Source organism: Colias eurytheme, chromosome 27 (assembly GCF_061535395.1).
Source record: "Colias eurytheme isolate Ceu_HAF_F1 chromosome 27, ilColEury1 Martin Lab GWU primary, whole genome shotgun sequence".
In the NCBI taxonomy this organism is placed as follows: Eukaryota; Metazoa; Arthropoda; class Insecta; order Lepidoptera; family Pieridae; genus Colias; species Colias eurytheme.
In genome coordinates, this window is record NC_143006.1 from 518,503 (window position 1) to 546,073 (window position 27,571).

The following is a 27,571-nucleotide window of genomic DNA, read 5'->3' on the forward strand; positions in this document are numbered from 1 at the left end:
AATAGTCTATATATTTTATTCTTTATGTTCTTTATGGTCGTTCGTCATTATTTAGGAAAATAAATCGCTAAAAGCGTCGTATTTACTGAAGTAACTTTATCATTTTGATAAGTCGTTTAATAGTTAACCTGATAAGGTTTTTATTTACATTGTATATTCTAAGAACATACATACACAATTCCTATTAAATACTTCTTAGTTATTTGTAGTCGTCCAATGGGCATAATACAAAAGATCACAAAATTGGTTGATCACTGAGGTCAAAGTTTTATCAAAATCGGTTAAGCTCTAGTGTGGTTGTTGGCGGTAACTGGGGGAGCTGCTTCGGCTTCTGCTGCTGCTTCTTCCGCTTTCAGTTTTTTGTATTTACCTGGTAAATGTGAAAAATAATTAAATAACGACGTTTTTAACACTCTCAACATTATTTGGTACGCATAAACGCTTTTTCACCTAAAACGTAAAATAATATAAAGCTGAAGAGTTTGTTTGAACGTGCTAATCTCAGGAACTACTGGTCCGATTTGAAAAATTATTCGCTGTTAGATAGCCCATTTATTGGGGAAGGCTATATATATATATATCATCACGCTAAGACCAACAGGAGCGGAGCAATGCGGGAGCGCGGGGCACAGATAGTTTATTAAAATGTAATGGTTAAAAATAAAGGGTGTCATAATAGGGGCTGATTTTTCAATCCTTGGTTAAAACTTATTCGTTGAATAATGTATAAAACTACCATTTTAAAAACGTATTCTAATTGCCCGTATTTGACATTTTACGTGACATTTTAATATTATCGTGTAATAAACTTTATTGGACGGATAAGTTTTAACCAAGCATTGAAAAATCGGCCCTTAATGTTTCTTTCACCCTTTCCTACCCCCTTTCTCACTAAATACTCACGCGCAATCTTCACCATAATGACCCCCCACCACACGGACCAGCCCCACCCCACGAGACAGAACAACACCGTGAACAGCTGACTGCAAGCTACCACCAGGTTTATTACGAACGAACCTGTAAAATAGAATATGGGATAAATTATCTATGAATAAGGTTTTATACAAGCAATGGTTTTGTGACCAAAAGTCGAAATTGGTGCTCTATATTATAATTTTTTTTATGACTTTTGGTACAAAAGAAAGATAATAAGTAGTAATAGTATTTTACGGAGATAATTTTACGTTGTTATTATAGTGGTGTAAGTACCTAATATACTTGTAAAAATAATTGTTATATACATACTAAGAGTACACCTTCGTATAATAAGTCAAACGACAGTTTTATTGCAGCAGTTTTAAAGCACAATTTAAAACTAGATAAAAAATCATCGTAGTAATCTAAATGAAATGACTATCAACTAGTTATTGTTCAATTATTTCTGCAACTTACCAATTCTATGTTTGGCTCCGTCGTGAACTCCGAACCGCGGGATTCCGAAACATAAGCAGAACATTCCGCTGAAAAGTGTACCTGAAAGAAAAGGCCGTAACTATAACGCAAAAGGGAGATTTGTGGCATTTTTCGGTGTGAATATAATTTATATGCAATGACAAACATTCGATGATTTAAATTCATTTTTTTTGTATATTTGTGCTAAACTTTATACAGATTTGATCAGTCAGTTTGCGTAAAACGAGAGATATAGATCCATAAATCCTTACAAAGTTTAGCTTTTATTATGGTAAACTAAAAAAAATATCTCTATCTAGGTAGGTATATATTATTCCTTGATTCTCTTTACTTACCCAATCCTGGAACACAGACGTTACAAACGAGACAGAAATACGCGAGCACCGGGGGTAAGACAGGGATGGCGCCACGCATCACACTCGTGTGTTCCACCAGCGAAGCGTCTAATTTTGTTCTAGTGTCCTGGAATAGGAATGTTCTAGAATTAAGAAGTGTTAAAACGGAGTAGGTAGTTGTTAGAAATAAAACAAGTATAAATAATCATCAGTCTATACAGTGTGGACAATTTCGATGGGTCCTGGAGGGAAAGTACTTGAAATACTGCAGGAGATAGCAAATTTCGCTGAAAGAAAACATTCCTTTATTTTTAAGAAGAAATAGAACTGCATTCAAAGATTTTCGAAAATGCACAATTACATCAACCGGGAATCGAACGAACTTAAATGAATGTTTTCTTTCAGAAAAATTTGCTATTAGGTACATTGAGGTACATATTAGTAATTCAAGTACTTTCCCTCCAGGGCCCATCGAAAATTTCCACACTGTATACGTTCCCACAGCTGGGGAACGCTAGCCTCATATGAGGGTACAGGACATATAAGTACAAATAAAAGTATTAAAAGTAATAGGTAGGAAGAGAAGTATTTCGAAATATATTTTAAAATAAAAATTGATAGGTTTTGCGCAAAAAATATTGTATTAACTACGACATTGGAATTTGGAATTAAAGAAAAAGGCATATCTTCAAGGCGCGGGCGGCGTTTTGATTTTATATCAGTATATATTACTACGAAAAAAGGCAGATTAGAATTACAATACCTATTATGGAAATTAAGATACAGTTTTCAGTTGGACTTTTTGGACTTAAAAATTTATTTGGAGAATAAGCTACTTTTAAAATTAAAAACGAACCCATTCATCGCCTTCGTCGAACAAGCTAGTATTACGCCTCCTGACATCGGTCAAAATTATCCTTGGTGTTGCTATTTTTGATGTTGGCACTGAATTATTTTCTAGCGCTGAGCTTATCGACATTTTGAAATAATTTCAACCGTCTGAATCGAGTGAATACAATCCATAAGAGTTGAGCTTTCCATAGGTTTTGGGATGCAATTAAGTATTTCAAATTTGAATAATTTTAATTATGAAATATGAACTTTTGTAATACAATTTAGCCGTTAAGTAGAAAATAGCAAGATATTAAGGACGCTGTTCCTCATAAACTTCAAACACTAAAATTATGGTTTCTTGTGAATAAGAGAAACTATTATTTTCTAACAAAACTGTTTAACACTAAAATATATTACTATGTAAATTATTGGAAAATGCTTTAAATGTGTTTTCACGGAAAGCTTTCGACAAACTGACGTAATTGTAAATACAATCAGTTAATATCATGTATTGACTTGTGCATGATTAGCATTTCTTTTAAAATATAACTAATCAATATGTATTTGTTTTGTATATTGACCTCGTGTTTTTTTGTCATATGACTAAAAGGGGTCAGTTAGAAGGGTTAACTATAGAGGTAGGGGAAAGGGGCCTAAAGTGGGCACAGAGCCTAAAGAGGGCACTCAGTATAGTATCGGAATTTTAAATAATGGCGCGCGCGCGACTCGTGAGCACGATCCCCACACCCCTCCCACCTCGCGGCAGTCGTTGGATGTGCAACAAATAAATGTTTTTCGACGATTTTTGAAAAATATTGCAAGGTATGTAATACGTGTTCTTTTTATTTTGGTGTTTACAATCCTTTAACCAAAATTTGTTAGTTATTAAGTGGCTATCTGGCCATATTTTGGTTCCATAAAAATCCACGTGTCTAAAAATTGTGAGGTAGAATTTCGTCTGAACCTTTCAAATGTCGAAAAAGGCAAAGCGGGCAGGGTAAAGCGGGCACGCGCCCGCTTTGCCCCGTCCGCTAAAATGTTACATTATTTTGTTAATTTGCTTTTTCCTTTCAGATGACCGCTTATAACCGGCGTAAATATAAGCGTAAAACTTCACAAGCCTCATGGCAACGCTCAACTATGCAGCAAGCAAAACGAGAAGTGCAAGAGTTAGGAAAACCTGTCAAAAAAGTAACAACTAAATATGGGATTCCAAGAAGGGTTTGACGCACTTGGTGCACTTCTCAACTTGTACACCATGCTCAAATGGTGAACTTAGCAACTTGTACACTTCTCAAATGGTACACTTCGCGACTGGTACACGTCTCAAATGGTGCACTTCGCAAATGGTGCACTTTTTAAGATTAGTTGAGATTTGGAAAAATTGTGTAAAAATGAAAGAATTTTTAGTTTTGGATGTTTAATTTTTATAATTATGTCAACACAATAATAATAATTAAACTATACAGAATCACCTTAAACACTATAACATTTTGGGTCATTTTTATTTTTTCAAAAATAAAAATGTGACTCGGATATAATAAAAATAATATAATTATGTCAAAAAAAAGTAGATTTACAGTAAAAAAATATCAAAAATATCTTTAAATTAAATCATAACCTGTTTCTTAAAAACAAATTAGTAAAACACATACATAATTATATTATTTTTATTATATCCGAGTCACATTTTTATTTTTGAAAAAATAAAAATGACCCAAAATGTTATAGTGTTTAAGGTGATTCTGTATAGTTTAATTATTATTATTGTGTTGACATAATTATAAAAATTAAACATCCAAAACTAAAAATTCTTTCATTTTTACACAATTTTTCCAAATCTCAACTAATCTTAAAAAGTGCACCATTTGCGAAGTGCACCATTTGAGACGTGTACCAGTCGCGAAGTGTACCATTTGAGAAGTGTACAAGTTGCTAAGTTCACCATTTGAGCATGGTGTACAAGTTGAGAAGTGCACCAAGTGCGTCAAACCCTCCAAGAACGACATTGCAGACATCTTAAATTGGGTTCGTGTAATGTAAAGCTTGGTAGGTTTACTACTTACTGTCTTTTCTACGGAACAAGAAATGGAGCTTTTGGAATACGTATTCCACATGGACTCTTTATTTTACGGGCTGTCTAAACAATAATTTTTGGAACTTGTATACCTACCTATTACATTATTTTAGGATTTATAAAAAAAAATATATATGCAATAATTGTATCGCTTATTAGAGACTAAATAATGATAGACTGTAAACAGGGCGTTATTTTTTTTAATATTATTTCAGATATATCTGGAAATATTGTACCTAAAAGTTTAAAGCTCCTAAGAAGTTCCTTTGTTTCATATATTCATTTAAAAATAATTGTATGACTGTTTGAAATACATAACTTATAAAATATTTTTGTGTCTTTTACTCTATTTATTATTGTATATATTATTTGTGGCTGTATATTTTGAAATCTACTGTTTAAATCCAGGCCTGCCTGCTTTACCCAACTACTGCCCGTTTTGCCCTAAACGAAAGCCCGCTTTAGGCCTCCCCTTCGGGCAAAGCGGGCAATCGTAGGCTTTTAGTAATCTGTTAATAATTATTATATACTTTAACTTTTGACAAATTTAACCACTTAGCATTCAAAAGTATTTATTAATGGAACTTTTGGCAAAAAAATAAATGGATTAACTTCTTTTCAAACTTCATTTTTTTTAATTTTCCCGTAAGGTGCCCCCTTTGGGCCCATCTCCCCTAAGTATAGGACACAGGTAAGTAATTAGGTAACTATTTTGTGAATGCTCATCTCTGTAGAAATCATTTCCTGGACTAGTGGTAAGTAATTTATATATGTAGGGAAGATTCGCGCATATATAAGTCTAGTTTAATAATAAAAATATGATCAATCATATACAAAGATAAATAAATTTGTCTTTGTTTATACCTACGTGAGTAATATTTTAGACATTAGAGACTACAGAGTTTTAAAATACGATTTAATTCAAGTTATAAATAATTCTAGAACTTGTGTATGTTTATTCTGATTTTAAACCGAAGTAAAGCTTTTATTAATAAAATATTTTAATGTTCAAAGCCACAAGAAATATGATTATTTTTGTAAGAATATAAAATTACCTCAAGTATTATTATAATATTACCTATAAGCTAAATAAAATATTTACGCAGGCAAATTAATGAAGACCTTTCACGCGAGAAAATACTAATTATAGAATATTTTATCGTGTTAAACATTTATTGTATTAAAATTTTCATATTTGAGGGTCACCTGTGTTGCTATATACTAACTCGATGCCCTGGTTTTGTCCCATTAAAATTGAGACAAAGGTTAAAAAAACACAGTATCCCTGTAATCTATACCTACTAGGTACCTACCTACCTCCATAACATTATAAAGAAGAAACAAATAATTTCATTTTTTTTCATAAAATCTGTTTGTTTGTTTACCTTTTACGATAAGACTCAAAAACTAGAAAACCGATTTTATCTTTATTTTGTGTGCTGTTAGGAATCATAATTAATGAATAGCATAAGTAGGATCTTATTTAATTTTTCGAAGAGTTAAACAGTTTTGTTCATATAAAAAGTACCAAGTAAATATTGTTAGTAAATAAACCCATAATTATTAAAGTACTGATTTTCTCGAAAACTATTAAAACTAACAAAGAAATCGCCAGAGTTCCCACGAAGCTAGAAAATTATACCCTTCATTTTATAACGATTACGAAAATTCTACGCTCGTTAAGGCTATGTTCCACTACCAAAGCGATAAATATATAAACATTTTAATTAAGCCAGCAATAATTTACTAAAGGTGGTCGACAACTGAATATAACTATGTAATTTAAATTGATTGAAAATATAGTATTAACAAAATTGTTATTGTGGTCATTTTAAATTTTTACTCTGCCAGGGCTCTGCAAGCAATTTTTATGGATTTCGTGTTATATTCTGAACGAAAATAACTGAAGTGGGTCTTCTTTATCAATTTGTTTTCTTTTGTTTCAATATTGGGTTTTATTTAGAATATTCCAATGCGGTAACAAAATGAAGCTTTTAAAAGCTTTAAATCACCATATATTAAGAAAAAATATTTATAGTATTTTTCCATTATATATTTGTTTTCCCTTGGACCCTTAACCTTACGATATCGATGTCGCGTGTGAAGTGACCAGTTTCGAAATGTCGCCCGGCACACGCAACGGACTAAAGGTAGCAGGGTGCATGAGAAGGACCTTTTTTTGTATTTTTTGTAGTTTTAAAAGGTGAAATTGCTAAAAAGAAGAAGAAAGCACACTCCACTTTCGTTTTATTTTGCTATGCTTTTGTATTTTTTAAGTAATATACGAAGCGTCTTATTACCTCCAATAGAATTTTTTTATTCATATAATAAATAGAAACTAATTTTTATGAAATCGTCTAAATTTCGAAGTTAGCTTGTTCTTCTGCTCATATTTTTTGTGTTTCTAATAAAATTAACGTAATTATCGTCAAATGCAAAAAATATATTTGCTCAAAATGTTATCCATATTATCACTCCAATACCTCAAATTAATAACATTACTCGTAAACTACACCAATACCACATCTACAACTTACCTCTGGTGGTAAAGTTGGTGACAGACTCTTATTCTTGGAGAAGAGACTGGTCCTCCTACTGGAAGGTGGTTCTGTGGATCTCCTGCACGCACCACGGAACCAGCGGCAGAGACGGTTGTTGCAGCATCTGGAGAAATGTTGTCTGGTAGATATTGCATTAGGGATAAGGCGCTCTGAATTTAGACGTCTAAATTCAGTTGCTGAATTTAGTAAGATCGCCATTTTGTAGCTTTGTATTTTAAGTTGTTTTTAAATTTAATCTATGGTGTATATTTTTTTTGTGTATGAATGTATAAAGTTAAATATTTTGTTACTATGTAGTTTCGAGTTTGTATACCCACAGTCCTAGAGCGAATGTATACCATGACGTGTCCGACTAAAATTGCAAAAAACATTTATCTATGGACCGTGTGTGTGAGAATGTTTATAATGTTTTCAATCAGTTAATTTATACTGTAATTCAAAAACACAAATTTTCACAATTACGTACATCAATACAAACATACAAATAAACAAAAACAACTCACGTAGCGGGCGCCTGGTCGCTCAGTATACTGTCTCGTCTCTCGAACTCTTTCTTCTTCCCGCAGCACCCAGTCTCGTTTACAACCTGCGACACGACCGGCGACGACGCGTCCATCCGACGGATCGGCTCCGACACGTCCGCGACACGACGTTTGTTGCAACACCCGCAGAGAATGTCGCGTAGCTTGCGCTTGCGTTTCGTTTCAGTTTCGAATTCTATTGTCGCTGTCTGTGTGGTTATAATTACGTATTTTTATGGAGAATAATAATGTTTATGGTTTTTGAATGCAGTATATGATTAAAGAAAATTAAAAGATTAGGCCACCTTTAACGCACATATCGAAAGAATCGATAGAATTATTGTAGATATAGAGCCCAGAGGCAAATTTCCTAAAATTTACTATACACTTTTTTATATATTTTAAATGTAATACCATGATTATAATATGTATCTATTAATTAATATAAAAATTTGTTAAGCCCTTTGTACACACTTTAAAAATTCGAAATCATCTAATAATTATGTAAACATTGCAAACACACCTTATCAAATTACGTAGGTAAATTATAAACTTATGTTCACTTACTTTTCCCGCCGCGCGTTCCACTTCATCTTCTGGAACTTTCTTCTTCATACAATTCATGGAACTCCAAAACTTCTTGCCATCGGTTGTCTCGCTCTCTCCTTCCGTATCTTGCTTTGCGCAACAAGAACAGCATGCTTTGCATTTTCCCACCAAGCGGGAACAAATGTTTGGTTTTTTTTCTGGCTCGTTTTGATTGTCTGTGGTGTTGTCTGGCTGTTTGTCTTCTTTTGGTTGTCTGTGCGCTCTGGCCGGTGGTTTTGGAGTGGTGCTCGTGCTTTGGGGAAATCTGGTTTAGAAATAAAAAGGTTATAATTGAGTATTTGAATGAAATTTTTTTTTGTGATAAATGGAAAGATTATATATTAGTTTTATAGCAAAACTGTTTTTATTTTTATTTTTTTTGCAATAATTCAAAAGTTATTTCAAAATAAAAATTAGTCTTTGAATCCAGTACCGAAGACACGCCGACAACTCCCGAAGCGTCACCCGAGCGCGTGTGACGTCATAATGTTAGTTTTCATTCATTGCAGTTGATAGAAAATTAAATATAGTTTGAAAAACTAAACAGGATAAAAAGATAAATTCATGAAATTATTGTATTGTTACCGGGTTTTTATAAGTATACAAAATTTAAATTAAATCCGTCGGTTTATAGTAGGTCTAAATCGAATCGAAAGGAGAATTGGTTACATACAAACATATGTTTTAAGCTGATCCTGGCGATCCTTATCAGGATAAATTTATGATATTATTGTATTGTCATCGGACCTTGATAAGTGTTCAAAATTTGAACAAAATCCGTCGGTTTTAAGTGGGTCAAAATCGAGTCGAAACTTCGAAAGGAGTCGGTTACATACAAACATACAGGTGAAGCTAATAAAAGCGTGTTAATAATAAATACAGTGTTTTGATCTATTTAATTTTGTTGTCATTATTAAATTACATATTAATTATATTAATTGTTAATTATACTTATTATTTAAATTTATATTAAAAATGGCGAACCTCAAAAGTAATCGTTTTGTACCATTATGTACGAATACTACAAAGGCAACTCCTGACAAAAATCGGTGATCATAAATATATCAACATCAAGAATATTATTCGTAACTAACTAACTAATTCGGAACCAACTAACAAATCGTATGTAAACGCTATGTACTGCAGTTAATAATAGCTATAACATTATGACGTCACAACTGTGGTGACCAGTCATGGCGCGTTTTTAGTCACGTGATTCTAACTTAAATTTCATCAATTTTTAATTGCTTATAATTAACGGAAAATATTTTTTTTGTAAGTTATTTGCATTAAATATCAATATTATTAATAATAAAGTTTCAAAATACATAAAAAAAATCAATAATTTTTTTTTATTCAAATACTCAATTAGTAATAGAGCTTATTTATAGTTGTACATTTTTTTATATTTATAAAATTGCGTTTGTGAAACCCTTATGTGATTGTTAAGAGAAATGTGGAGTACTTTATTTATTATTTGTGAAGTAATTTTATAAGAACAATAATCACAAAGTTCCTTGCCGGCTCTACTATAATGTAGAGATTGCTTTCCGAACATAGGTTTAGGTGAATAATAATTTATCGGTATTATGAACTAGACTAGATTATATTAAAAATTAATTCAAAATTATGCATGTCATAATATACCTACCTAATATGCGATCTCGTACAAGCATTTCAGTTTTCATTCATTTTTTAAATCCACTATGCGGTTATACCTTGGTCCTCGTGTTATAATTTAACTAAACAACATTTTAAATTTTATTTAGTACAAATCAACTTATAAAATAAGAATGGCTAGAATTGTGAACGATAGCATGCGAAATATTTATATATTATTTCTTTTAGTACCTATTGATTGTTTAATTTAAATAATCCCATACTAATGACGTCGTTGTTCCATGCATGTGATTCATTTATTTTATTTATTCCGTCATAAAATAATATGACGTTTATATTTATTTATGATGATTTATTAATTTGGTTTAAAACAACATTGCGAACATAACATGCAATTTCAACAGCGTAACTGTTACCTTAACAATCTCGACTGACCCACGAATCTAAAGAATAAATTGTATTATTATGAGTAAATAACGACATTATACAATATTGTTTATATAAATTGAGGTAAAATATTCAATAGGTACTTGAATAATAATTGTTAAATTTTCAAAAAATATAAACATAATTTATTAAAAAATCAAAAGAAATTACATATTTTGTTGTCCATCATCGTCACCATAACGCTTAGGCAACAGTTCGTTTGGCAAAATATAAACAGTTCTGTTATGAATCATTTTGGAACATCACAAAAACGTTTCACGAAATGCAGATAATAAATTCAACTGTCATCTGTCAAAAGCACAAGACGGTTTCGCGCCATTTTGTAAAGCGACGGTTGTAGCAAGCGGCCGAGGTCGGACTGTAGCATGAACTAATTTCTTAAGGGTCGCGGTTGAGCTACAGGCGATTTTTACAATCTGTTAACGTTCGAATAGTTTCATAATAAGGTTAAGGAATTCTATTGTACCCTAAGTTACGCGTATTTTTTAGGTTAGGCATGTATTTTTTTAATTAATGTGACAGGTTAATGTAATTAAGGAGTTTGGCGCCCAATGTCGGCTAAATATTAAAATATTTACGTAAGGCTGTTTTTTATGTAACAATTTAATTTTATGTTCGTGTCGAAGATTTAGAAATAAAACGCGATATATACCTCGGATTTAGTAGAGTTTATGACGTAAAGAAATAATAAATTAACGAAGTATAAGGTCGTTAATCAAGTTTGAAACTTGCTGAAGCCATTTATATAATTTATTTAGTTATCTAGAAGACCTATTGCTATTCTTATACATTCTAAATATAGTTTTATTCTTATAAAATCCATGGAATGTTTTCGTAATATGTGACTTGCATTATTTGGCCCAATGTGTCGATTTTTACGCATCGGAAATTAGTATACTTATACTGGTAATTTAGAGTAAATTGACCTCAAAGATTATCATGAGTCATTTTTTGTCATGAAATTGTTAAATCACGTAGTATAAGGACTAGGTAGTAGTTGTGAGTCAGTGTTTTAGTACGAATATGAAATAATCTTCAAGTTACGTTAAAAACATGTACCTTATATAATTAGAATGATATTGTGTTCTTAGGAATGTTTCGAGAAATATCGAATACGAAGACACGTCTTACAAACATATTGCTCGCATTTTATTGAATTTTTTGTTCTTGCTTCATTTTTCAGGAAAGAGAAGCAGTGTTATCTTACATACTGTCTTCTGTGGCTTCGAAATATTGGAATCTTGTATAATAAAAAGTTTGGATTATATTTATAGTTCTGGTTGCTTGACTATTGGAATAATTATTGTATACCGATTTTTAGTTACATTTTTGAAGCCTATAGTGTTGTTACGAATTAAGCCAACGCAGAACAGTAAGCGACATCTTTGGGGGCATTAAGAAACTTCTCGAATACTTTCTACGATTACAAAAAATGCCCTTAATATACGTCAAAGGTATTAGCATATTGGCGAGTACATTTAACACGCAATGTTTGACTGGACTGTAGTTTTACGATCGATATAATGTGTGAAACAACTTGTTTTGCTTTAGTTTTATTTTAGCGCCATCTAGTGGTGGATTTGTAATACTCATGTCCGAAGAAATTAGGAGTTTTTAGAAAAAATAAATTATTATTTTGTTTTATGTAACAATCCGTTAGATATTTCCTTTTTCCCAATCAAAGTTTTCAGTAAGATGCGTAACTACTTTTAGTTACGCATCTTACTGAAAACTTTGATGCCATTTTTATAGGGTACTAGCGGTCCGCCCCGGCTTCGCCCGTGGTACATGTTTACGTTTTCTCTACATAAGAACCATCCTCGTACTTAAAGGAATATAATAAAAAAAGAATTATCGAAATCGGTTCAGCCGTTCTCGAGTTATGCGCTTACCAACACATTTTGCGATTCATTTTTATATATAAGATTATCATGACAAAAGCTTAGTTTAATGTGCTAAATGAATTCAAGGTGGCTAAATGATATAGCCTAATAACTTATATTGAATCCATTAGTGTGTACCATCCCCATTTACTTTTTTAGCCCTAACAATAACATTAAATTTACTAAAGTTTGCTTTTAAATGATTAAAAAGTTTAACTACGTACCCGCCATTGCTGTGTGCAGATTTATCAGAAAGCTCATCCGCCTTTTTAACATGTATCGTAATTTTATCAGCATGTGTAGACAAATTTGAATTTTGCACTTCCACATCTGGTTCTCCTTTAACTAAAGTTTCGTTAACTTTTTCGATATCACTCTTTATATCTTGTTTCTTTTCACTCACAACTTTCACTAGAGGCTCTATCGTTTCTTTGACATTCGCTTTTTGCAAATCCTTAGGTTCTTCAACCGGTGTTATTATACTATCAACAATTTTTGTAACTTCAGACCGGATTTCTGCAGATGCATCGTCCTTCTGTTTCATTACTTGATCTTTCACTTCTGTTATTTTATCCGATGCTTCGTGCTTTAATTCGTCTACGTCTGTTTTTATTGTGTCCTCAACTTTTTGTAAAATATCTTTGTTTTCCCTTACTTTACCTGCAGATGACAGTATATTTTCTGTAGAAATTTCTGGCTCCTTTAAAATTTCTTCTATTTTCTGTTTAACTCGTTCTAGTTGGGGGTTGTTATATGGAGGATGCAATAATTTCAATTTGACATTATCTTCTGAAAATATTGTTTTCTCGGAATTCTTATGCCTTGGCGGGCGCTTTTCTTCCTTCTCCATTTTAGATTCGACGGTTTCTTTAACTTCAGCTGTGTCTTTTTCCTCTTCTTTTGCAATTAAAGATTCTTTGGAGCTGAGTCTTTCAAACATACCTTTTTCTCGTGCCTTTTCAAGAGCTGATGGCAATTGGTTCGTAACAGTAGCCACTACTTCTAAAGGCTGCGATGTAATGGCAGCTGTTGTCATAGACACTACGTTTTTCTTTGTGAGGATAACCAGTTCACCATTTTCATTTATCATTTTATCATACTGAGTCTCATTATCCTGCGTTGTTACTTCATCCCCATTTTTGTGTTTCACATTGTCTACACTGTCTTTACTTTTGGTAATTTCTTTTTTAGTTTTATCACCACTACGTGCCGCTTTCCCATTACTACTAGTGCCGATTACGTTTATTTTGTTAGTAGATTTCGATTTTTCACTCAAATCTTTTTTACTATTAGCTTTCTTTAGAGGCGGCTTTTCATTTAAGTTTTTTGTACTTGGAACCCTGGATAAATTTTTTACACTATTTGTTCTACTGACAGGTTTTTTTGGATCAGTTTTAGCGAGTGCAGTTTTATCAGTAGCAGATTTATTTGTGGGTTTTGGAAGGTTAGGTTTACTTGCACTTTTGTTAGCCACACGTTTATCAGGACTTTGATCTCTGCTTGTTGTTCTGCTTGTCTGTCTAGAAGTTAATCTAGACGTCGCAGGTGTGTTTCCAGTTGTTTTAACGGGTTTCTTTTGTATAGCAGAAGTCTTTGTGGGTGTTTTAGCCGAGCCGGGTTTTGGGTCATCGATTGGGCTTTTACTTGGCGTACCAACTATAGGAGATAATCGTTTGGCGTTGATTAATTTATTGGAAGGAGGTGGTCCACTCTTTCCTGGTGATATTGGTGGTTTACCTTTAATAACAGCTGGGGCAATGTTTAAGTTCTGAGTACTTTGTATCGCTCTTTTATCATGTATTTGACTGCCAATTCTAATTGTTTCATGAATGCTACTTGTACTGTTTGATATAAATCTTTGATTTTTGTTTAAATTATTGCTAATTGGTTTTCTTGTACTACTTCTGGACGGTGAAACAGAGTTTTGTCGTTTAGGTATTTTCGAATTCTTTGGAGAACCCGTTTTAGATTCCGGTTGTGATCTTGATATTGATCTTACTCTAGATCTGTAAACAGGCTTCGTGCTATCACCATTTAATAATTCTGAACTTCCTCTTACACTTTCTACGCCTAGTATTGCAGAAGGTGAATTCGATCTTGATCTTAAATTAATTTTACTCGGTGAATTACTTCTTGAATTAGTTCTAGAATTAACTGCACTTTTCACTTCACCTTTTTTATCAACCAAACCCATTTCTTTAAGTATCGCAATCTCCTCTTCTTTTCTCTTTTTCTCGGCTTCTGCTTCGTGCTTTTCTCTGTTTATCTCACTGATTTCTCTTATTTCTGCCATGTTTTCTTTTAAAAAGTTTCGTGGCGAATGTGGTCGGCTTGGCAAGGGTTGTGGGAGCAGGGTCGCAGTCTGCGCCATCTTTTCCGTCCTCGACGAGGAGTTGGTTCTTCTTCTCGGTGGTGAACAGGCTCTTGAGTTGGCAGCAGAGGTTTTTGGCGTATTGTGCCGTGATGTTTCCTCACGAAAGCCTCGACCTGGGATAAAAAAAGAGCGAACTTAATAAACCGTTGGTGATTCCTTTAGTAGTGGTGATCCTATTCTAGATAGAAGCGTTATAATTTTGAGGTAGCTAATTTAAGTACGTATATTTGTAACTAGCTCTTATAAATTTAGCCATAGTTATAAAAGTGACCATCTCACATATTTTATTAATAACAGAAACATCCTAATATGATATACTGAGAGTTTTTCTTTGTGTTATATGTTATGTATGTACTGATTCTAGAACCACCAGCTTATTATACCTTCGTTCTTTAGGCCATAATATATCAAGGAAACATTAAAAGTAATTACCTTTAAAGGGCGAGACTCTCTCCGGTTTGATCTCAACAGGGAGGGAGCGAGGGCTGGCCGGCCGGGATGTGGGAGGCTCAGCTATTATCGCGAAAGATTTTTCTCTTTTCCGCTTTGATGTTGGCACCGTTCTGTAAATGTTACATAGGTATTATACAATACTTTACAATGTAAACTTGTGAAGAAATTTTACGTAGTGGATAGTAGATTAAGTACAGACTCTGAATTAATAGTATGAATATCTAACAGGTATTTTGTTATATCTCACTATACGAGTGTGATAGAAAATTGTATGCTGAGGTATTTGAATTTATTTTCATATTCTTTTTATATTTTTAAGTATAGTTTTTTACTAGATGTACCTATGTAAGTTCTTCTACTAGCATTTGAATCTGTGTGCTTTTTTCCCCACAATACCATAATGTTACAATTTTTTTTGTTTATGAAGTGTTCTAGAGTCTAGGGCCACAAGAAGGCCACGAAATAAAACTATCTCTATCTGAATGTTTATGTTGAAATACCTACTGCTATGTGAAGTAAGAAGTTGTCTTGGAAAATTACATAATTGACATTTTCGCAGAAACAAAGAGAGCAATGAATTCAATGGGGTTACATCGGCGATACGCGAAAAGATTCGAAAGCTATAGGATTATAAACAAACATTCTATTATAAAAGTGATTAAAACATCATGGGAAATAATTATTCATTTTATGAAATAGCAACGACAGGACATTTTATTATCCATTAATTTCACTTAAACAATGTCGGATATGCGTGTTAAATACTTAAATCCTTATTCTTATTTACACGAATATTTAGTATTTGTCGCAATATCTTGCAAGGACGTTGACCAAATTGAGGCCACCAGCCCCAAGCAATCATAACCCACTTCGACCAGCTCAAGGGTGTTTTTATTTTACTATTTATGACTCTGATAATATTTTGGTGTAATTTTAGAGGGTTGTTTTTGATAAATTGTTCTTATTCCCGTCAGGGGTGTGTGTTTATTGAAGTGAAACTTCTTTAGGCGCGTTGAGAGTAAAATTTCAAGGTCGCGTCATGGCAGTAATATGTTAGAAACTGAAAAACTTTTTCATTCATGTTATACTAAAGATGTTGATCTATAGATAGATGTTCAATCATACTAAAATAGAGATAAACTACGATAACATGGCGCGCCCCTCCAAAATTCAAAACGTTTGAAAGTATTTGTGAAATTCATAATAAATAATATAATAATATAATATAATATAATAATAAAAATTAATAATTTAATTATTGTATTATTATAAATAATAATAATATAATATTTAAATATTTGTATTTCACTACACACATTGAAACAGTAATTTGGAGGGGCGCGCCATGTTATCGTAGTTTATCTCTACATCGGTATCCTGGAATAGCAATACAGCTGATTTCAGTAGAATAAACTAAAGAAAATATATATTAACTACGCTCCTGTTGGTCTTAGCTTGATGATATATAGCCTATAGCCTTCCTCGATAAATGGGCTATCTAACACCGAAATAATTTTTCAAATCGGATCAGTAGTTCCTGAGATTAGCGTGTCCAAACAAACAAACAAACAAACTCTTCAGCTTTATAAATGTGTAAGTATAAGTAACGGGATTAATTAAAAAATTGAAAAACTTTTTTGATTGATGTTATAATAAAGAGATTATCCAGGAAAGCAGATTTCAGTAGGATAAACTGATGCAAACATAATATTAAATCTATGTTCTTTAAGGTAATCTATTTTTTGCTTTTGCTTACTCTGTCATATAGAGTGCATTCATATTATATTGTTAACTCAATCTTTCTACACTTATTCGTAAGTTGTCGTTAAAATAATTACCTTGTAATTGCATATAGGTATTGCATTCATAGTGCGTGAATGTGGTTTGGTGTGTGGTATAAGAAATAGCGTAATATTATGCAGTGTTATATGTATGTATTACGCATAGGATTTTCTTTACTATAAATCACATAGGATTTATTTTTATAGGTTTTAGTATATTTGGTTTATATGTATTGAGATGTGCAGGTGCGATGAAATCATATGTACATTTAAAAAGTATAAAACGTAAAAAAAAGTTTTTACATACTTTCGACACTTTCAATTGCAGTTTTTTTTTTTCATATAGAGTAACTAGATTTCCGCCCGCGGCTTCGCCCGCGTTTTCAAAGGAAAAGCCGCATAGTTCCCGTTCCCGTGGGATTTCCGGGATAAAACCTATCCTATGTGTTAATCCAAGTTACCCTCTATATGTGTGCTAAATTTCATTGTAATCGGTTCAGTAGTTTTTACGTGAAAGAGTAACAAACATCCATACATCCATACATCCTTACAAACTTTCGCCTTTATAATATACAGGGTGTACCAAAAAGTAGTGATGAACGGAAGCTGAGAGGTAGAGGACCTAGAGGGCTATCCGAATCACCCCCATGTATGTTATGCGATTTTTCGTATTTTCGGAGTTATGACGTTTTTTTTCAATTTTTCACCTATCGCCGAGTACGATGATATTTTCACTCATGCTGACGTCAATGATTGCGGAAGATGCTTGATTTTTTTTGTGTGCTAAGCTGAAAGATAGGCCAATTCAGTATGGTAACATTTACTATCGTTAGATCTTTGAATGGAATAAAAAAAAGAATTAAATGGCAAGAAAGATAAAATTACCCAGTATGTTCACCACTTCAAGGGCCCGTAAAAAAATAAAATCACATAAAAAAAGTTTTCCGTTTGACTTTTAAAAACTTGCTCTATCTATCAGATAGCTACCCTGAAAATTTCATTTTATTATTCAGAAGGCTTCAATCGAAAAATTTAAATCTAAATGTGGTAAGTGCAAAAATTGAATTAACATGATGATCATTAAAACCAATAAATAGGTGTTTATTTACCAGAAATTTTTAAAATAACCCCGCTGTTGCTCAATGCAAGTGCGACATCACCGTAAAAAGTTGTCTTTTAAATGTCTGAATGCCCTTTTATCATTTTTAATGGTTTCTTCTGCTACTATGAATTTCCGGGTTATTTCGTCCAAATTGTGGCAGTCTCTCGTCTTTGTAGTATCCCCACGGAAAAAAATCAATAGGGTTTATGTCCGGAGACCGTGCAGGCCAGGCTAAAGGGCAAAGATACCCTGAAAGATGGATTGGTCGTTGCAGCCTGCGCATGCGCCGGTGACGCCTGCCTTAAAGCCTGGCCTCTACGGTCCCTCGACCTAAACCCCATTGATTTGTTTCAATGGGAATACTAAAAAGACCTCGGCTACTTGAGAGAATGCCACAATTTGGACGAAATAACCCGGAAATTCATAGTAGCAGAAGAAACCATTAAAAATGATAAAAGGGCATTCAGACATTTAAAAGACAACTTTTTACGGTGATGTCGCACTTGCATTGAGCAACAGCGGGGTTATTTTAAAAATTTCTGGTAAATAAACACCTATTTATTGGTTTTAATGATCATCATGTTAATTCAATTTTTGCACTTACCACATTTAGATTTAAATTTTTCGATTGAAGCCTTCTGAATAATAAAATGAAATTTTCAGGGTAGCTATCTGATAGATAGAGCAAGTTTTTAAAAGTCAAACGGAAAACTTTTTTTATGTGATTTTATTTTTTTACGGGCCCTTGAAGTGGTGAACATACTGGGTAATTTTATCTTTCTTGCCATTTAATTCTTTTTTTTATTCCATTCAAAGATCTAACGATAGTAAATGTTACCATACTGAATTGGCCTATCTTTCAGCTTAGCACACAAAAAAAATCAAGCATCTTCCGCAATCATTGACGTCAGCATGAGTGAAAATATCATCGTACTCGGCGATAGGTGAAAAATTGAAAAAAACGTCATAACTCCGAAAATACGAAAAATCGCATAACATACATGGGGGTGATTCGGATAGCCCTCTAGGTCCTCTACCTCTCAGCTTCCGTTCATCACTACTTTTTGGTACACCCTGTATATTAGAAATATTAGATAGATATAAGAATATTAGATAAGTGTAGTGGGTTTCTTAATTCTTACTTTTTGGTCTACAAGACTGTTTTTAAGATGGAACACATAATTTTTTTTTAATCTAGCCAATATACACTCAATACTGTTACAAAAAACCTTGTTAATTTGAAATTTTCATATGAAATCCTATCTTTTTTCAATAAAATCGCTTCAGCTTATGCATTAAAACGTTTCAAGCAACCCACGCGTATCAGGGGAAAGCTTCAGAGCCTTCCATTATCTTTACGACGGTGGTTATACAAAGTATTAACTAGGTAGAGCCCGTGACGTTGCTTGTGATTTTCGTACAACCTTTAGTAAATAATAATACGTTTTTTTTAGTGTCCGACCGAAACTGGTTTCCAGGCCGAAACCGAAACCGAAACCGAATGTTCGGCCGTGGCTTCAGTTTCGGCCGAAACCGAAACCGAAACCGAAACTCACGTGGTCAAGTATGAAATTTCTAAAAATACTGAACTTTTGTGCATTTTACCTATTATTTTGCCTTAATTGGGGCATGAAATGAAAATACAGTATATTAAATTTATTTAATATAAAATTAAAAAAAATGTTGTGTGGTTTTATGAAACCACGGTAAAAGTGAAACTGTTCGAACGGTTCCGAACACTGCTTTGTGTAGCGCATGTCGCGTGTATCGCGGCTGCCGAGTAGGTATACCTACTCGGCAGCCGCGATACACGCGACATGCGCTACACAGACCAAAAAGTTTGAGACGATGTAATAAAAGTTTCACTTTAATAATATTTTTAAAATATTAATAATAACAATTTTAATTTTTATTATTTTTTCAAATTAAGTTCTCAGTAAAATCAGTCATCTAAATCAAATCAGTAATTGTTACTGTTACTTTAAATACTAAGTTTTGGTATTTTGAGATCTTTCTCTTTATTAAAGAGTATTTAATACTTTGGATTGGTATTTGTACTTAGAAGAATAATCAGTCTCTTTTAGGTACCTCTTATATAAAAATAATTATTATTAATTACTATTACACCCAGTTCCAATCTCAACATAGATAATACAGACAGCGTCCGTCAAAGCATTGCCGAGGAAAACGAAGTTAGGCGAGCGTGAACGTGTGTGAACTTCCCGAAACTTATTTCGCAAGTTCAGTGAGCTTACTCACTGAACTTGCGAAATAAGTTTCGGTTTCGGCAAAAGTTTCGGCCGATTTTGGCCGAAACCGAAACTGCGGCCGAAACTTGATTTTTGGCCGAAACTCAGCCGAAACCGAAACCGAAACCGAAAGTTCGGTCGGACACTAGTTTTTTTCATAATAAGGATATTAATTATTATCCATAGTTAATAAAATTTTACTTCGTTTGTGTAATATTGTTGCAGGATATTTTATCAGCTCTTCAAAGGTGGATAATGACACTGATGATTATTATTAAAGAAATAATATAAGATAAAATAAATAATAATGATGTGCTCGATGTGCTTTAATTAAAAATTGGCCCATAATCTCTAGCATAATATATTTCACTATCGATATAAATAAAGCAAAAGGTAATGAAGTGAAATCGTAGAAAACGAAAATCGTATGAAAATAACAATTTAAAACCACAACCACATTTTAAAGTTGGTTAAATTGATGTATCGATAGAGGATGTGGGGTCAGAAAGCATGAAGTTAAAACCACTGATGTTAAATATAGTTTCTTACCGACTATACCAAAAGGGTTATGTTTTCGGAAGTATGTAGCAATACTTTGATTAAAAAATAATAAATACGCCTAAATACGAAAAAAAAACAGACTTTTCGCATCTTTCATAACAGTCTATTCACTATTTATTATTCAGTAGCATAACAAAAACATTAAATAAAAATAATTAATAATACCCTGGACTGAATTTTATTCCTCATGTGATGTTTGTAAACATTGATTAAAAAACTTCCACAGTACGAAACCTAATTTACATTGACCAGCATTTATAAGTGGGATAGGAAATATGGGATGAATATATCAAATCCCATCTTACGAAACGAGAGGAAGTGCGAATAAAGATTTCACAATAACTCATAACCCACTGCCTGCAATAACAATATGTGCAATCTTAAGTTATTATATTCGTTCGTTATAGTGTAAGAGCCTGTCTACCATATATCAATGATATTTAAAGTAACAGCGTGGCTGTATAAAAATAATGTCCTGAGTTCGTCCCCGAGATATCAAAAGTACATAGAGATTGAAAAATAATATTCTCACTATTCAGCTGCTACTAAAATCGAACAGTATTTGTGAATATTGTGTACATAAGAATTCATTTGCATTTATATTTACTTCCAATTGTGTTTAAGCGATAAATTGACAAATGTTGTACGTAAAAAAATATTTTTTGTAAACACAATCCTGGCAAATAAATTTTTCATTTCATTTCATTTCATTTGAAAGATACATATACCTACTTACTTTCAATAGCACATGTAGCTTGAATTTCTACATTACTATGAAAACCACAAACCATAGCAAATCTTCTCCAGCTCATACACTGTAAGCATGCAAATCAAAAAGTTGCGAAAACGCATTGTTTGTTAGCACGTAGGGGTCCGTGGGTTCCGTTTCCATCTGTGGGACGTCTTCAGTATTAATGTATGCAGTATGACATAGTTTTGTATTGTTATTGTGTATATTATGACAATTATTATTATATAATTTACTAGCTGTTCCCCGCGGTTTCACCCGCATTGCTCCGCTCCTGTTGGTCTTAGCGTGGTCTTCCTCGATAAATGGGCTATCTAACCGAAATAATTTTTCAAATCGGACCTGAGATTCCTGATCTGAGAGTTCCTGAGATTAGTGCGTTCAAACAAATATACAAACTCTTCCTTTATAATATTATAGTATTGATGAAAATATAATTGTCTTATATGTAATTGTGTGTTTTATTTATATATTTTGTAGTTACTTGTTTGTGTTTGAGCTCTGAAATTACTTGACCAATCTTGATGAAATTATGTGTGGGATTCAATTTGAATCCTTTCTTTCTACGTTTTATCATTACTACTGTTTATAGTTTTACTCTCACACTAAACTTCCATCTATCTTTAAACCTCAACACATCCAAATCCATTCAACATAATATCGAAAACGAAAAACACTTTCATTCAATATCAAATTTAAAGTATAAATGTGTCATTGACCTGAATGTGCATTGCCTTCAGTCAAATGATCGACACCTACAGAGTATGTATTAATTACAATTTGCAATTGTTCGTGGGCGTCCGGTGGCATCTAAAAATATTAGTGATAGATGAAGAATTGATGGATATATCGTACTTGAGGTCCCTGGTTCGAATCATATCATATTTTGAATGCACAATATAATATGTCATATGTATGAATTCGTAATCTAAAAACAAATCCGACGGAATTTGATGCAACGAAGCTCTTAAAAGCTTGTATATTGACAAGCTTTTGCGAGTTTTTGTGCGTATGGTTTGTATATAACACTAGCTGTGCCTAGCGGTTTCACCCGCATTGCTCAGCTCCTGTTGGTCTTAGCGTGATATATAGCCTATAAGCCTTCCTCGATAAATGGGCTATCTAATACCGTAAGAATTTTTCGAATCGGACCAGTAGTTCCTGAGATTAGCACGTTCAAACAAACAAACTCTGCAGCTTTATAATATTAAAATTATAATATTATTTAATTTTTATGTAGGTATACATTTCACTGTAGACTGTAGTACCTACCTACTGTTCAGCTTATCTGTTAGTTAAAATGACATATTGAATGTTCTTTATATAGGCCGATGATGGTCAAAATAATAGAAAATGAGCTATCATTATTTTTATCAGCATCTTTATCAGTGAGATGTGAAACAAGCCTTATGAATTCATATAGTTTTGCATCGCTATAGTATTTCAAAATATTGTAGCAGTTCTTAAGAGCTTTCCATCCACATATAACATTCATTAATTCATAGATTCATCATTGTATTCGTATAACAATGCGGATTTGTCGAATGTGTTTCATCGCGATTCGCGATACGTGCAGTGGAACGCTCGTGCTGGGGAGAGGCGTGAATAGTCAAATTTAACACATTCGAAGGTGGTAGAAATAGAAGCTTGTATTTAAATGTTTGTTTTTCGTCTCAAATATTTTGGAAGAGTTGTTTGGTTGGATTGATCGCGGTAATCTCAGGAACTACGGGTCTGATTTGAAAGATTGTTTCATATGCGGGTAAAACTGCGGGTAGCTAATATGTTATATCAAACGCAGGTTGATTTCAATAACAGATTTGATTCATATTCAATTTATTTTTGAAATGTTTACAGTTTTAATTAGATATGCCATACGTAAAGAATCCTATAACAAACAAAATATTTATTTAAAAATGGTACCTACCATGGACTAATAGAATATATATTCTATTAGTCCATGTACCTACTTAGTAGTTTTTTTCTAATCAGATCTTGTATTACATAGAGTTATATTTCCCTATTGCATTATTTTAATAAATCTTACATAATAACCAAATATTAGTTAACGAAACGTAACGCAAACGCTTTCTAACCGCTATAATTGCACAAAAACATTCTCTGTTCCGATTTTGCTTATCTATTCCCACACTTGTAGATTTATCAAAATAGATTCAAAAGATTTTGTTCTTTAATTATACTAAAAATAACTTTATATATACACTAGTTACAGAAAATATTACGGGTGTAGGTTACATAATACATAGGCGTAGGAAGGCCTTATTGCTAATAGGCAGTCTCTTTCAGGCAACCTAGATGTTATGCAAAAATTTGAACTAGTTAGGCGAATAATCAGAATGATTAATTATCATTAAAACAATTTCGTTCTTATGTTTGAAGAATAGGCGACGTTCTTGGTGTTATTTCCAGTGTTACATGAATAATTCTGTATTTAAATTACTTACCTATTTACCTGATTTTTTATACCTAGTCACAGAATACATAATAGTAGCTAAACGCTAGTTTAAATATTTGAATTTTGCAGGTATTTAAGAATTATTAAGTTTTAAACACAACCGGGCGAACTCCGTTTCGCCACCAGAGACACCTTTTCTCTGCTATAAACCTCACGGAGTCCGAGACCTTTCCAACGAATGCAAAACCGTGGAAATCGGTTCGTGCGTTCTGGAGTTATAGCGTCAGGAAGGAAAATCCGACTTATTTTTATATAGTAGATGATAGTTTCTAATATATATTTGTACTCTTGTATAAAAACTATGTCAATAGATATTAATAATTTTATTGTATGTGTGTTACTGACCCGTGCGGTTGCGGTTTCGGGTTCGATTCTCGGCCGAGACATATTCGTGGCGGGTCAATGATTTTTAGATTTATATAATTATATTTGTATTAAGTGTGTTTTATCCATCTGTATATCTATAAGACATTGAATATTCAATATCATACGATAAATTTACATAAATACTATCTACTAATATTATAAATTCGAAAGTTTTTGAGTATGTATGTATGTTTGTTATGTGTGAAAAATCACTCGAAAACCACTGAACGGTTTTTGATGGTACTCGGAATTGATAATATTTTTTTATTTAGCAATTCTATTTCAATATTGTAATATTTATGTTTTTTCACTTGGAACTTTTGCTAAGCGTTTAAAAATTGTAGGTATGCTAATAATCTCATGTAGGTAGAGCCATTTTCTGCTTGTTTCTAAAACAATAATTACGGAGATATTTACACATAGACAAACAATTATATTATCTGTGACATAGAGTACTTATATACATATTTAATTACAATTCAACACAAACAAGGCCGGTGAGCGTTTTTTATTAGTTTTTACAAATGTACATCTAATAAAATGAAGCTCTAATATATTTCCTAATAGGTACTTACATCCGTTGAAATATAAATGATAACACTATTTTATTATTAAAAAGGATATTTTCTTCACATTCATTCACATACCTACTAGCTATGCCCCGCAGTTTCACCTCGAGAAATGGGCTATCTGACACCGAAATAAATTTTCAAATCGGACCAGTAGTTCCTGAGATTAGCGCGTTCAAACAAACAAACGAACTCTTCAGTTTTATAATATTAGTATAGATTTACGTTTTATTGAAAAAAGTATCACTTTATTTCCACTGTAAAATCTTCATTCTCGTTAATTTTGAATCGGTTCAAACCGCATTCAGTTGTCTCTACAACACGCGAAGGACAAACCCGGGCGGAACTATTAGTGCCAATTATAACACAAGTGATTACTACTTAAATTAAACATCTGTATGGAAAAAAAATATTTGATGTAGGTAAGTTTGTGTCTTATTCTTGAGTTGTATGGACAAGATATATCTCACGAACTACTGCTCCGATTTGAAAAATTATTTCGGTGTTAGATAGCCCATTTATCGAGTTAAATCTACGGGGCAAAGCTAGTACTTCTCATTAATAAAGCAGACTTCTCATTAATAAATTTAATTTTAATCATATTTAAAAAAATTGTAAACGATATGATTTTATACGCAAACAAGGCACTGTAAAAGTTACAGAAGTATCAATCAATTTAATTCAATTCGATTAAACTTTATCTACTTATATAAAATTATATTTAGATATAGGTGTAGGACCTATATACGTATTTTTGTAAGAATATCTCAATATAGGTATGCTACCAGCGAATATCTTCTAAATCCCTTAGGGCTAATTTTTCAATCCTTAGTTAAAACTTATTCGTCGAATAACGTAATACACTACATTTTAAAAACGTATTCAAATTGCCCGTATTTGACAGTTTACGTGACATTTTAATATTATCGTGTAATACTTTATTGGACGGATAAGTTTTATCCAAGCATTGAAAAATCGACCCTTAGTTTAATACTGAACATTTTACGTCTCTTTTTATAGTTTTAATTCCTATAACTATTTACCGTCATACCCACATACCGAAATCCATCCTTACATAAATGAATAGTCATTCATTGAATAGTCAAACTTAAGAACGCTGACTGTAATGTTTTTCTGTTTTTCTCAAGTCGTGGCTGGCTAGTCCGTCACACGGTGTGCACATACAACCTTGCAACACGCTTCGATTGACAAGAATTAAATAGCAATAAGTGTTGACTATTTAGATTGCTACTGCTATTTATTTTTACTTTAGCTATTTGTATAGTTCGAATTCGAATTCGAATTAATAAAGAAAGATCCGTTTCTAATGATGTTTATAGTATAATACCTAGTAAATGTTATAATTTTCTGGCTTATCTTTGGCTAATCTTCAAAATGATAGAATTAGATTTCCTGTAAGTGGTAGATGTGTTATCACTACATAGTATAAACTATAAAACAAAGTCGCTTTTTCTGTCCCTATGTATGCTTTTAAATCTTTAAAACGATCGATTTTGATGGGGTTTTTTGTAATAGATAGAGTGATTCAAGAGGAAGGTTTTAGTATATAATTTATTAGGTTTTAGACAAAGCGGGCGAAGCCGCGGGCGGAAAGCTAGTTCATGTATAAGAACTATGAGTATTAAGTATACCTATCACCTACGATTGCTTTTTTTATTAAAAAATGAAATTTTTGTATAACGAACTGTAGGCTAATTTTGTTTGAACGTTTATTTCACACAATATGGAAAAAAAGAAGTATATTTCATACATAATCGTCCTATATAGGTAACAACTTATTAATTACTTACATTAAATTGATTATTAGTTATTACACATTATTATTTTATACAATTATCATTTTATTATTAGTAGCAAAATTTATACTTACTTAAAACTTATTACCAAATCATATCAAACAGAACTGTAGTTTTCATATAAATACGTATCAACAGAAAAAAAATATATTATAATGTCTTAATCTATAAGTAAAAAATACTATCAAGGTCTCTATAAAAACACTTTTTTACTGAACCTTGCTTTTTGTGGACTATTTAATGAATCATTTGAATTATTTTGTATTCTTTACAACCTTCCGTTTTTCGCTACGAAGATATTATATATTTATTTATTTCTCGTAAACAAATAAGACTATTTATTCAAAATACATATCACTATACAGTAGCACCTCTATAAGTCGAATATCAAGGGAGACGCCAAAAAATTCGAGTTATAGAGTTTTCAACTTATGGAGGATTTCGACTTAGGCGGATTTTGATTCGACATAAAGAGTTTGAGGTTTATTCTTATCAATTTTGAGTTACAGAGGTAAAATAAATTAAAATTCAACTTGCAGAGGTCACAAACATGTTTTTATTTATTATAAATCAACATTATTTCAAATCATTTTAAAATAAAAAATATGGCATTAAAAAAGTCAGTATTTTTTTTGCTTTAGATAATTTGGTTGTTCTCTAGCATTTTATAATCTATAAAGAGCAGAAAATTCTTCTTTTTCAAAGATACTGGTTTGCTTTATAAAATTTCGTAAGGTATTCAATACGGTTCTTGCCTCTTTGATGGAAACCCATGGAGCGCATTTACTATTCACGT

General features: G+C 32.4%; 1 protein-coding gene across 1 annotated transcript in view; it reads right to left on the bottom strand.

The window, feature by feature from the left end:
• Positions 1-27,571, bottom strand: part of stum (mechanosensory transduction mediator stumble) — a 35,138-nt gene continuing 7,567 nt past the window's right edge. The window contains exons 2-10 of the mRNA XM_090117040.1: positions 15,086-15,216; positions 12,504-14,766; positions 8,309-8,594; positions 7,724-7,950; positions 7,197-7,323; positions 1,749-1,875; positions 1,393-1,473; positions 904-1,017; positions 1-370 (exon numbers count right to left, since the gene is read on the bottom strand). Coding sequence (XP_089973166.1) covers positions 282-370; positions 904-1,017; positions 1,393-1,473; positions 1,749-1,875; positions 7,197-7,323; positions 7,724-7,950; positions 8,309-8,594; positions 12,504-14,766; positions 15,086-15,216 — 3,445 coding nt within the window. The 3' untranslated portion in view covers positions 1-281. The remainder of the gene's footprint in view (positions 371-903; positions 1,018-1,392; positions 1,474-1,748; positions 1,876-7,196; positions 7,324-7,723; positions 7,951-8,308; positions 8,595-12,503; positions 14,767-15,085; positions 15,217-27,571) is intronic.